This window comes from Amphiprion ocellaris, chromosome 22, assembly GCF_022539595.1.
Source record: "Amphiprion ocellaris isolate individual 3 ecotype Okinawa chromosome 22, ASM2253959v1, whole genome shotgun sequence".
Classification (NCBI taxonomy): domain Eukaryota; kingdom Metazoa; phylum Chordata; class Actinopteri; family Pomacentridae; genus Amphiprion; species Amphiprion ocellaris.
In genome coordinates this window covers 18,059,372-18,072,680 of record NC_072787.1, presented here as the reverse complement: position 1 = coordinate 18,072,680, position 13,309 = coordinate 18,059,372, and the positions used below count along the sequence as shown (strand labels likewise).

At 39.8% G+C, this 13,309-nt stretch overlaps 1 protein-coding gene across 1 annotated transcript in view; it reads right to left on the bottom strand.

Annotated features, from left to right (window-relative positions):
* Positions 1 to 6,228: 6,228 nt before the first annotated feature.
* ube3c (ubiquitin protein ligase E3C) overlaps positions 6,229 to 13,309 on the bottom strand; it is a 28,167-nt gene continuing 21,086 nt past the window's right edge. Inside the window, exons 20-24 of the mRNA XM_023287561.3 lie at positions 11,777 to 11,989; positions 9,690 to 9,878; positions 9,532 to 9,598; positions 9,094 to 9,224; positions 6,229 to 7,434 (exon numbers count right to left, since the gene is read on the bottom strand). Coding sequence (XP_023143329.2) covers positions 7,264 to 7,434; positions 9,094 to 9,224; positions 9,532 to 9,598; positions 9,690 to 9,878; positions 11,777 to 11,989 — 771 coding nt within the window. The 3' untranslated portion in view covers positions 6,229 to 7,263. The remainder of the gene's footprint in view (positions 7,435 to 9,093; positions 9,225 to 9,531; positions 9,599 to 9,689; positions 9,879 to 11,776; positions 11,990 to 13,309) is intronic.

The window sequence follows — 13,309 nt, the reverse complement described above, 5'->3', positions numbered from 1 at the left end:
TAAGTACATTCAAAATACATGTGAATGTGCTGTGGGTACACTTCAAACCAACGACAACGGTAGCCATGTTTGTCTTTTCACAGACACGGGTAGGGCTGACTAGCTGTTAGACACTGCATTGCCAATGTTTAATGTTTGGAAATCAGAAAATATGGAGAACTGCTCTCTGACCCCCACATCCTCAAGGGCCCTGAAAGCCCGAGGTTGTCTGTGTGGCAGTTGGAGTTCTCACAGTACAAAGTTGTTCAGTAATAAGCACTAAAGCACAAAAATCTCTACAGTCAGGTCCCCTTAAAGTCATTTCTTTTTTCAGTATCATGTATGACATTTCTTTTTCATGTGAAATGTCTTGATTGCATGTTTAATATTTCACTTTCATGTACATTGTCAATGTAATGTGCAATGTTCTAATTTTCAGGTGCACTATTTCAGCTTCATGTGTAATATTTCAGTATCATGCATGATGTTACAGCCCAAATTGTCTGTGTGGCAGTAGAAAGTTGTTTAGTAATAAGCACCAACACAATAAAACTTAAATAGCAAGTGTCCCTTAAAGTCATTCAGGCATTTTTTTTTCAGGATCATCTGTACCATTTCATTTTAATGTGCAATATCTTGATTACATGTGCAATATTTCATGTAATGTACAGCATTGTCAGTGTCATGTGCAATATTTCCCTTTTCAGGTGCAATATTTCAGTTTCATGTGATATTTCTGCATCATGTTTGATAGTACAGCCCAAGCCGTCTGTGTGGTAGTACAAAGCTGTTGTAGTAAAAAGTACAAAAAACTTAAATATTAAGGGCCCTTTAGTAGCATACCAGCATTTTTTTTCCAATGTCATGTGTGGCATTTCATTTTCACGTGCAATATTTTAATTGCATGTGCAATATTTCACTTTAATGAACAGCATTTCAATTTCATGTGCAGTATTTTACTTGTTGCAATATTGTTTAAAGTCATTTTAATTTCCTCATTTCACTGTATATTTTTATTATGTGTATTTGTGCATTTGACACTTTATGGTGCAGTTTTTCACTATTTCAATCAAAGTATTGTTTACACATTGTTGTGCATTTTGTACCTTATATGGTGGTGGTCCTGTTTACTTTTCTTCTTGTTACTGGAACAACAGATTTTCCCCTCAGGGATCAATAAAGTATTTTTTATTATATTGTACTCTATTCTGTCTTCCTAATTGTGTGATATTATTTATTATTTTTATTGTCATTGCCTGCATTATTTTATACTTTTCTATTCTATTTATGCTATATTAGCATATTTATTTAATTTCATTAATGTATAAAAATTATATAATATTTTTCTCCTCAGCAAATTTCCTTCTGGATCAATAAAGTTTTATCTTAGCCTAGCTTTTCTCATCATTAAGGTCTTCTTAAGGTCTTGTCATTCTGACTGGCCATTACCATTATATTTACAGTATTCTTAAGCTTTTGAATCCCACATTGCTGTTCCCCCTTTCAGTTGTTCTTTATGTTTTTGTGGAGCATATTTTTTACCAGATAGCCTGAGCTACATAAAACGGACAAAACAGAGTTTCAGAAGAGTTTAACATTGTTTGAAATGTTCTTGCTTAATTTTTTTCCCCCATACCACAAATATCTGTGTGTGAATTTTGTCATCACTCCAGTGATATAGGGATCATATTAATATTACTATTCTGAGCTTTACTACAGTCAAAAGTGTATTAATAGTGTAAAACAACAACAAAACTGCCCATATTTTTGTCTAGATTATCCAGTAGGGGCTCACAGGTCCTTTCTGCCCCAAGTTCCTTTTGACTTCATCCATTTTGATTAATATGAAATGCTCAAAGCTGGAACTGATTTATTAGTGTGAACAATTAGAAATGGAACATATAAAGTTACGGATGTACAAATAAGGCAAATTTCAAGGATTGCTCATCTATTTTGGGAAATCGTTCAGTTCAATTTACAAAGAAGCATCAAAATAAGAGCAAATAAGCTTGAAAAAAGTTGTAGACAGTGAATCCAAAATGGGCTAAAACTTTGATTTAGCTCTCTAACTGCCCCAACTGGCATCTTCTCACATGGGTGTGTATTTTGTTTGAATTGCTACATTAAGCAGGGGTCTGGACAACCTCCAACAGGAACTTAGTATTAAACACTCAATTTCCTGATTTCTGGTGAATTGCTCTGCACCGGTTTGTGCCTTTTCTGCATCAGTTTATGAAGGGATTGTTGTTATTTATGTAAAGGAAACCATGAATAAACTTTACTGAACATTTTTTGTGCTTTTTTTCAGTCTATGCCCACAAGTACAAACAATGACAAACTAAATTGAAAACATTGCAGATCAACAAAAAAGCCAAATTTCAAATATTATTCTATTCTATTTCCAAATGAGCAATATTTTAAGAGCGAATGCATTTTTAAAAATGGAGACTAAGCATCCAAAATGTGACGAAATTCTGATTCAGCGGCCCCAACTGGCATCTTATTATGACTAATGATTGCTTTTGACAGATGTTTTCTGTGTTTCTCAAATCCTGGCATTAGTACAAATATATTTTATAAAGTATATTATTAGAATATCAAATTCTCTTAACGTTTTACACTCAGCAGCTCCTTATCTTTACTCTTCTGGAACCTTGCTTTGAAAACTTTGTTCACTCTTCCTGAATGAATAAATTATATCATATAGCAAGGTAAGGATGTGTTTGAACAATACTGACACTGTATTTCACAAAGTAAGTCATTAACACAGGTAATTTCGAGCAGGTGGCACCAAGGAAACAGTAACTTTTTAGGACTGTGAGAAGATAACATTTATCAGGTCACGCTTGGGATTGTGGTTTTTACGAGGGACACGTGAAAGCAGCACGTCATTGAGCGTGGACAGCAGCGCCGCTTCACTGACCTGCTCGCACATCCACGCTGACACCCAGCAGATCCTGCAGGAGGAGGGCAGAGGACCGTCTTCTCTGCTCATATGTGCATTATGGATGAAGTGAGACTCGCCGGTCTGTCGTGCATCTTAAATGATTCTTTATTCTTTAACTCAAAGAAAATCGGTTAATTATAGGGACGGTTGTCATGTAGCAATCAGGTAACCAGACAAACGGCTTTCTGCGCCATCTGTCGTGTACAGTGGGAAGCATATGACCTATCTGCTGTAATTATAGGCCTGCCTCAAACACAATATATCAGAATGTTGCTCTGGTTGGACTAAGGCGGGACTTATCTTGACATTTAAACAGAAAACGAACAGATTAACAACAAGGCTTAGGGTGTTTCTATGGCTTCCCCTGTTGTTGCCTCACCTGATTTTCCTAAGAAAACAATAACCGCTGGTCTTTTGAGATACTCATATAACACCAATTCTGTCTGCATAGTCCACACTGGTGTTTTTGTCCTAACTGATAAGTCCTCTGCGTAGATGTGCTTTGGGATGAGCTGCACAGGGAATTTTGGAGGTCTCCTGAATCTATACAGTGATGGAGGTAAAATGATGATTCAGTATTTTCTGTGCATGCTCACACAGTCCCAAGAAGGGTCTAGTCAGGAAAAATAAGCTGAAAAAGCATCAGCGTGTCAGAGCTGTAGTCAGTTTCTATTAAAAATCAAATTTAGGACTACAAAAACCACATTACACTGCTGCACAAATCCAACTGCTACTGCTAGAGTCTGAGCATGTGTGCTTTTTCCTGTCATTTCCCCCTTTTTGTTCATTCTGTAATACAAATCTTTTGCACACTTTATAAATGCTTTAGCTGAATGGTATAGATGCAACACACTGTTTGATCAGCACTTTCAAAATTGATGTCAATATACCAGAAATAGGCTTAAGTAATCAATATTTTAGGAATAAATTTTGATTGTTAGGCCTGGAAATCAGTCTTTTTAAGTTTAGACACTGACCTTCCACCTTTATCCGTGTCAAAACAGGAGAGAAAAGTTTAGTTAATCAACATTTTTTAAGGCTAAATTAAAATTTTCAGGCTTTCAAAAATGAAAATTTTAGACACTGACCTTCTGCCCTCCTATTCTGACAGAATGAACATTTTTAAGAATGTTCCTCAATATTTTCAGGTCACAAACACTGACATTAGTTCTTTGATCAAAACTTTGAATATCCATGTCAAAACGAGAGAGAAAGGTTTAGCAAATCAATATTTTGAGACAAAATTTTAGTTGTTAAGCCTGCAAATGAATTAAGAAAATATCAACAAAGATCTTGTATTCTGACATAATGCTAATTTTGAATTTTAAGGTCATAATCAGGGCAGTTTTTTGGTCAAAACTTTGAATATACATGTTAAAAGAACAGAGAAGGGCTTAGGGAATCAATATTTTAGGACAAAATTTGAATTGTTAGGCCTCCAAATGAATACCAAAAAGTTTGGACACTGATCTTCCGTCTTCCTGTTCTGACATAATGCAGATTTTTAACTTTACAAATGTTCCTGCCTATTTCCAGGTCACAAACTGAAGAAATTGAAGATATACATGGGAAATGTGGCCGAGAAAATGAAAAGCAGCAGCCTGACCTCATCATAACCCAAAGAAGCAGAATAAAGCAGTGCAGGTTACTGCAGTTTTGAACCAGTACGGAGCCTGAAATTACAGACTCACATTGATTTTAAATGGAAAATGAAGGTCGTTTTAGCAGTTAAAGCTGGCTGAAGCTCTTGCCAGCTAAGGAAGACCCAATGAAAATGACAGATAGCTATTAATTATACTGGACATTACGGGTGGTCAGGATCTAATTAGACTCATTGAGCAGGAGGAATCACAGCAATAGATATCCCACACAGGTCAATATATATCAAGCAGTCAATAGCCGTCTTTCAACGTATTCACGCAGACTTTTCTCTGATTGTTACGGCTGCAGACTGAGCTTTATAGGATAATCTGACAAAGCACCACAAGCATGAGACAGTTCTCGACTGTAAACTTTTGCAAAGATCAAATGTAGTCTAAACTGCAGCAAACAAGCAGGTTTTCAACCCCAAGACAGAAAGGTTGGTCTACTCCCTGTTCATGTCTAGACAGGCAGAACGTGTTCACGAGGAAGCACAGGCACACACTGTCCTGATGTGCTGCTATGCCAAACAAATAAACTTGTATTTCCCTCAATCCTCTTTGAGCCAGAAAGTCCATTCTCATAAAAACCAGGTGAATACATTGCCTTCTGTTTTCTGCCGTTGATTAGTGTCCTTGAAAGGCTTTCAGGGGGTCTAAAGCACAGCGAGCTGCTGTTTACTCAGTTTCATTCCTTAGAAGTCAGCACTGGCAGAAGAACTCACATGGCTGCACATGAATTGTTGCACTATTAACAGAACAGTGAGGCTTGCAAATGTTCGAAAATGTTCTTTGTGCAGTATCTGATCTTAGCCACTAGATGGCAGGCTCTTAAAACAAAAGGTGAAGTGAGTGGCCCTAGACCTTCTGTTCGAGAGGTTAAAGTAATACCCGCAGCTTTTATCTAGTTCAATGCATTTTGGTTTAACTAACTGCGCAGACTTGCTTCAGTGTTGATCATAATCCATGTCAATCATATGGTTTGATGCTGGGTTTGCAGACACACACACGCTTTTGTATAATCTTTAGAAAAGCAGGCTACAATCCCCACTCACCCTCAAGTAGTTTTCAATGTTTCCCTGCTCTGCAGCAAGATAAACAAGCCTAAAAGCTTCAATTAGCCCCTAAAAATCCTACGAGCAAGCTAAAGTATATTACGCACTGAAGATGATTCATAACATCCTGCATTAACTTTGTCAGTTATAATCCATCACAAGGTAATAGTCTTAAATAAATCTCAGAGTAATTGAGATGAATCCCTCATTTCAATGACAAGTCTGGTTTTTAAGACCCAATTACCACTTTGAGTTCTCTGGCCCGGCGGATGTGCAGGGTTCGGCCTCCGAGATGAGATGAGGGGGCAGGGAGGAGAGGATGGAGAGATGGACTCGGTCCAAAGACGGATGGATCTCTTCCTGGGCTGCAGTGCATCAGAGGGCAGGGAGATTTATGACAAACGCACACAATCTTAATTTGTGCTCAACCCGATAATGCATCTCAAGGCCAGAATAGTTCTGCTCAGTGTTTCTTAACTGGATGTTTCTTTAATTATATGTCAGAGGCCATAAAACTGAGGAGGAGATTTTCCCACAAAGCACCGTTTTATGTCTTGGTCATTACTGTAAATTACAAGCAACAAGAAAACTAGCAGACTTATGGAAGGAAACTGCAAAAAGAAAAGTGGCTTTATTCATTTCCATACAATCTTGTTTTTTTTCACCCTGTTGGTACACTGATCATCTGTAGGCCTCAACAACATGACATGGTTGCTGCTTCCTAAGAGCAAACTTTCAGGTGCTGATCAGGGAAGAGATTGTTCACCTTGGAAGGCATGTGTGAAAACAAAAAGCCTCCATTCGTCACACAAAGGAAAGAAAAACAAACCTGTACAAATACAGAGAATACAAGAGCGGTTGTAAACATATACATATTCACAAAACCATAATCTTATAATCCTTTGCCCCAGTTTAGTTCAGCAATAAAGGTAATTTCTACACTTCAGATGGCGTGTGCACACTTACAGTATGGTTATCAGACATGACAGTTAATACTAGTAATAATAATAATTTGAGATATCACAAAAAAAACTGGAGTTTCAATGACCTCTACATGAAAATACATGATAGCTGTACACAAAAGCTCCTCCGCATCCGCAGCCCTTGGCACACCACAAGGTGGCTTTAGAGTCCACAGTCTGTCCCCCTGTTGTTATATTGCCTTTTTATCTAAATGATGCCACTTAATCTTTGGTGAAAAATAACTGTCCATTCATGTTAGACTACGCAAGAGAGCAGACGCTGCTCTTGTTTTCGTTTCAGCGCATTATACTTCCTGCAAAATTCACTTGCATCTTCTGAAATGTTCTGACAAGTGACTAAATATTTAAATTACTTAAAAGTAACATAAAAAAAAGGCTTCCTACCCCACTTCATCCTTGCGCCCCTTTCTCAAGTCTATGGGCGAGGCTTTATTCACCTTCAGCTTGGCACACGCACACACACACACGCACGCACACACACACACACACACACACACACACACACACACACACACACACACAGAAACACACAGTAAATCAGGCAGGTCAGTGCATCATTTTGTTTTTCCTCCTCTACTTTTTTAAAAGTCTTTTTACTCCGAAGCCGTTTCTGTGACGTCGAGTCCGTGGATGCAGAGACAGAGAAGCCGTGGCCCTGCTCAGCTCAGCTCGAACCCGGCAGAGGACTCGATGGCGTACAGCAGCTTGTTCCTCATCAGGTGCTGGTCGCAGAACTCGGGGAGCTTGAGCAGGTTCATGCAGGTGCTGGCGGTGGGCAGGCGCTCCAGGTCAGAGCCACCGTTGTGAATGCAGAAGGCCGGATAAAGCTCCTGTTTGCATATGTAAGCTGTTCATTAGCAACTGATAAATTGGCGGCGATCACAGAGAGAAATCTTGATGTGTTTAAAAGCAGATGAAAAATGAGACGTGAATCAACACGTGTCAGTAATGATCACAATTTCCAAACCAATCCCGATTAAGCAATAAATGTCAAATTCCACAGGGGGATAAATGTTAAAAGAGAGACATTAAGCGCTAAGCTAATACAGTGGGAGTATAAATTTAGGAAATCAGCTTAGTGCTTGAAAGGTACTGAGTGGAAAAGCGGCCCACAGTTTGACCCTTGGATGAGACGCCGGAGGAATGGTCATTTCATGTTGTCTATCTGGCATTTTTTAAATCAAGCCTCCCAGTGATGAGGCCACCTCATCTGCAGACTGTGACACCGGCCGTTTCCATCACAAGGCGGGCCGACGAACAAGCTACCCCGCCCTGACTTCATCCCGCTATTTAAAGTTAGCATATATGGCTCGGCGGCCATACTTGCCCGATTAAATGGCTCTTCGGGGGCTTAGCCATAATGACCCCATTTTTCTGACAATTACCGTATTAAACTATCGTTGCTTATTGAGAAAGTGTCATTACCACGGCTATCATTTTGGAAAAAAAGAGAGTTTCCATCATCTTTTTTAAATGGCTTCTCCTGACAGAGCTATTTCTCCTCTAATGAATCCTGGGCCGTTTCGCGACAGCTAATTAAGAGTTAGCTGGCTCGAGCTGAGGGCCGGGTCAGAGGCCGCTCCCCCACGAATTACCGCCCTTTCCAGCCCGGAGAAGAGGCAAGGTGGGAGGGGCGGAGTATAACACACTGGCCAAAGTCTAATTTATTAAACGAGGAGGGAGGGGAACTCTCTAACACTGAGAGGAGGTACTGCAAAAAAATTTAAGGGGAATTTTGTTCCATCATTCTACTGCATACCAGCAATAAACTTTTCTTTACTAATGACAGCAACGAGGAGTACTAAAACCAATCATATCATGATTACAGCTTCTGGTTAGACGGAGTATGACATAAAAACTCTTTAATGGCCCTGAGCAACACTTTCTGCTTTTTCTCCTATCTCAAACTACTTAAGTGTCCCACAAATCAAGTCAGTGAGAAAGTGAAATGGCTTCCAATTAGGAAATCATTTCAGAAATAGGTGGTTAGCAATAATGATTCAACACTGCAAAAACGGTGTTCAGAAGCTGATTGATATAGCTTCCTTGTATATTCATTTAACAGGAAATTACTGCTTTCTGCCGTGTCACACAAAAGGAAAAAGTTGAAAAGTTCAACCTGCTACCAAGATCTGAATGGAAATATTTGTCCAGCCAAGGTCTCTGGCCGAGCCCACATATACGGAGCTGCAGACAGAGGAAGGTCATGAACTATAAAACAACAGTGGACATGGAGATAAGGCTTCCCCGCAATGCCCTGGTGTTATCGCCACCTAATTTGAAAATGATTATTTTGAGGACTGTTATCAGTCTGGGCATTTTCATTACAAGCCCATTAAAAGGGAACACTCCCTTCTGTTGAACTTGGAAAACCTGCTGATAATGGCGGATACCAGTAGTACGCAATGTCTGCAAAGCAAGAACAGAGAGAGTGGAGAGAAAAAAAAAAGATGGAGCGAGGGGAAAGTTCGAGTCTGGTAAATCCTCACCTTGAAGCCCAGCAGAGGCGGCCTGGAGCAGCTGGTGACAAATTTCAGCAGCTTGCGCTTTTCTTCATCTGTAAAGCCTTCGACCACCTCCCAGAAGGTCTGGATGACAGGGTGAGTGGCTGAGTACCCACCTGAAGAAAATGACAATGGAGATATTTGAATAATTTAATCTGCACTCATACATTATGTACAACATTATCATTCTCTGAACTAAAGAGACTTTAACTTCTACCCAGCCGTGTCAGTAAGTATTTATTAAGTAAAATTAATGCAAATATATATATCAAGTAATTCAATTTGTCTATTATATGCAGAGAAATTCCTCCAATTTTGTACATAAAAAACAAGACAGCAAAGAAAAACTGAATAAAAATCTAAATTAGAAAAGAGATAAGCACAAGAAAAGCTAGACAAAAGTGGATCACAACAAACACCCACCTGAGTAGTTTGTGAAGTTTTTTAAGTCATCAAGACAAATTGGCACATGCGCCCCAGATATCAGCACCTATGGAGATGTAAAAAGCATTTTTTTTTTAACTTTCTGTGAGCTATAAAAATCCTTCAGTCTTTGGTTTTGCTTGTCATGTGCAGAATACCTGGATCTCCTGCTGATCAAACATACGCAGCCACTCGAGGTTGACCACATTGGCCAGACCCTGTCTGAAGGCCAGACAATGAGGCCTGATCTGCTTGTTCAGTCTGTAGTCGGCCACCAAATGGATGTAGGCTATCCGGTTTGCTGTGGTCACGGGAATGTCTTTGCCCCCCGGCTTCAGTTCGACCACCTGGATCAGAAAGGCACAAGGTATTTACGCCGTTAGAGTTTTTATATATAATTATTTCTCAGTTTAAATTGGATGTATTCTGTTATTCAGTAATATGAGGTAGCCACATTGCTTACTTCATTATGCATCTCACTGAGTCAGCTTTAGGTGGCCAGATGACCAACAAACAATGTAAGTGGTTTAATTATGCAAGATGGATTTAATTCAATCACAGAAAGATAATTAAAATGTTTTCCAACCCCACTCTGATTAAAGGTGAGGGTCTCTGCGAGTGTGTGGTTAAGTGCATTTCAGTGTTTCTAAATATAGCATGACCACTGAACATCTGGTCCAATACAATTTGGCCCAAGGTTCTTTTTTCATTAGCTTTAGAGCAGTTAGCACTTGATAAGATGTGCTCATCTCGGTTCATAAAGCCAGCTGTATGATGACATCATAGCTTTGACAGGAGGACAAAATGTAAGGGTTCATCTTTTCCCAACGCTGTTTGCTATTTGGCGCATGTGAACTTGTCTTTTCACAAAATACTCACTTTTCATCTATTTTTCTTTTATTTTCACAACTTACTATTGATCCTAATACAAAAATGTAAAAATTTCACATACTTTTCTATTATTTGAGTTTTCAAAGCAACAACGAGCAGCTTACAGGGGTTAAAAAGGCTAAACAGTTGCTGCCTGAGTTGCAGCAAATATTGCAACCTTGCAAAATGTGGCAAGGTGAAAAGTCTTGGGGAAAAAAAATCAGGAATATATTTGTACACTGCACTTCAGACCGAATGCAAACACAGTCAGACTGAGTTTTGGGAGCTTTCATTATTCTCTATTTTTACTTAGTAAGTGTGTGTTATCTACAAGCGGTCTAAATATAGACATAACAACCTTACTGTGCCATTTCTCAATATTCTCCATCAACACAAACAGGAACACTCCATCAACAATGAGTAACAGTACTGTCACAAAAACTGACTGATAAACGTTTAGCAGGATATTTGTTTAAAAACAATAGAAACTATAGTCAAAAACTGCTGCAGACATGAATCAGCACCTCTCTGACGCTGTTTTAACAAAAACTGATTGATAAGTTTCACAAAGGTATTCAGTGCTGCGATATTGAATTAGATTGTAAGGTATAAAGTAAGGTGTTTCTCCGAGTTTGCCTGTCCCTTGATTTCTGGGTACTGCATGTGGCTTCACTGACATTTAATCATTTTCAGCCTTTTTCTCCCTCACAGTGGATTCTGATTATGTGCTAATGTAAGAGAATTACTGTTGTTATCTTGCTTGCTTTGGCTATCTTGCGAGGGCAAATGCAGGGCAGACTGCTCCCGGGTGTGTGCCTAATCTTTCACAAATTGTTTTCCCTATCGTGTTTGCGATGCCCTATTTGCGACCAGGAGGGCTACATTGTAACTCAACCGTTTCAGGTGTTGTTTGAGAAGAGCTAATACGACGCGTTACGGCCCTGAGCAAACAGGGTCTCCGTGTGGAGTGCAGGTCTGGGCCCTGGTGACTCAGAGCGGTGGAGATGGCGGCTCGTCTCCGCAGCCTTGAGCTTTGGAGGGGGCGTGCTTAAGAGCTCCTAGCTGCTTCTGTCAGGCGTGTTCTGAGATAATTTCTGGGGAAAAGGCAGGTGGAACGGTCAACAGAGCTGCTGCGTTCCCTGCACTGCCGCGGGGCTTAGGGCGACAGTGGCAACGTGCTTTATCTCTCTCGGGACTGAAAAGTGGTGCATCATGAGGGAAATGAATTATTAACGCCACAAAGAGAAACCAAACAGGAGGAAGGAAAGACGTCTGATCGTGAGGTACTGACCGGGACAGAAACAGAGATGGAAAATTAGCACATGTGAATCATTTATCCAACTCAATCCCACCCAGTGCCCAATTCTGGTTTTACCTGAGCTTCTCCCAGATCGTTGTTGACCACAGTGAAGTTAAGGCCCAGCTCCTCCACATCGCCCTCGTAGCTCTTGAGGAAGAGAAGGTTCCGATACATCTCTGGGTCCAGCGAGGCCAGGTGGTGGATGTCCACGTCTGCACTGGTTCCCAGAAGTTTGGACAGGAAGAAACTGGCAAAGGGCAACTCTACCAGCATGTTCTCATACAGCGCCTGTGAAAAAATTGTGGATGTTAACTTCAGCATATGCGAGTATTGCCTTCACTCAAACGTCAATCAGTCAATCAGTGTACAAGGATTGTTTATTGCTTGGGTGTCACTGAATAAAACATCAAGATTAGATAACTAAGATAATTAAATGGCCAGCATTAAAAACAATATTACTAAGTACATGTCCAAAAAACTGATCACAAGATACAATACAAAGCAGGAAATTTGCCTACTGCTCTTGTATCAAAGAATTAAGTGACAAGATTTGATCAAATCAGAGTGAGTGAAAGCAAAACACAGTGCAAAATCTATCTAAAACAAACACGCTTCTTGTTCACTGGACTCAAACTTTATAAATGCCAATTCTCACCTTGACCTTAAATGCCATTAAGAACCACAGCCGGGCAGGTGACTCATAAAACCCAAAGCTAATGTACTGGAATAGTCCGAAAAAGAGCCCATTGGAGACATTAAAATATACAGGTCTTTATAAATGATAGCGCTAAAAACCCTGACCGCATCAGCTAAATGGATTATAAATCTAGAGGATTTCCATAATGCATGCATCTTAAACACACACGCTCACATAAATCACGGCTATTTTCTAAACACAGGTTAATTGCACAACTTCAAACATTGTCTATTTTTTATGCAAAATAATCCACTTAGTATTTCTCTCGTGGCCGCTGCTCGTTTCAGACCATATGCGCCGTGTGGCCTCTTGAAACCTATCAATAACACTTGTGCCGGGAAGAGGCAGCAATAAGTATATGGAAAAAAACTGTAGCCTTATTTTTTCAATGCCACTTACTTTATTTATGAGTGTTTATTGCCAGAAATTGTGCCAAAATGACTTGGGCTAGAACGAATTAATTATTATTGCCCAGGCCTTTTAATATAAGTGAGTGCGGTGGCAACGCAATTAAAGCAGATCGCGGCACCATCAGGTGGAATAAATGCCAACAACATTGCAGGTGCATTCTGTTAGCTGCCAAATAAATTCCTTAATTTACAACATTAACAATCAATAAAATTATAATGCCTTTCAAACGCATCTCTATCAATCAGGGGGGCAAACTGCACACATCTCACAGGGAGCTATCAGTCGCTAGACACCAGTGAGAGGAGACGGTGTGGAAGGAAGAAAGGAGGATCAGAGCTTCCTCACCCTCACGTTTTACAAAGTGAAAAGGCCACTGTTGATGAGGCTGGAGGTTTGGTGCTAATGAGAGACAAATGAAGCACAAAGAGAATTCTCACTGGTCGTAACACATAATGAGAAAGGTTATTTCGCGGTCCTCATCAAGATTAAATTAACTTTTT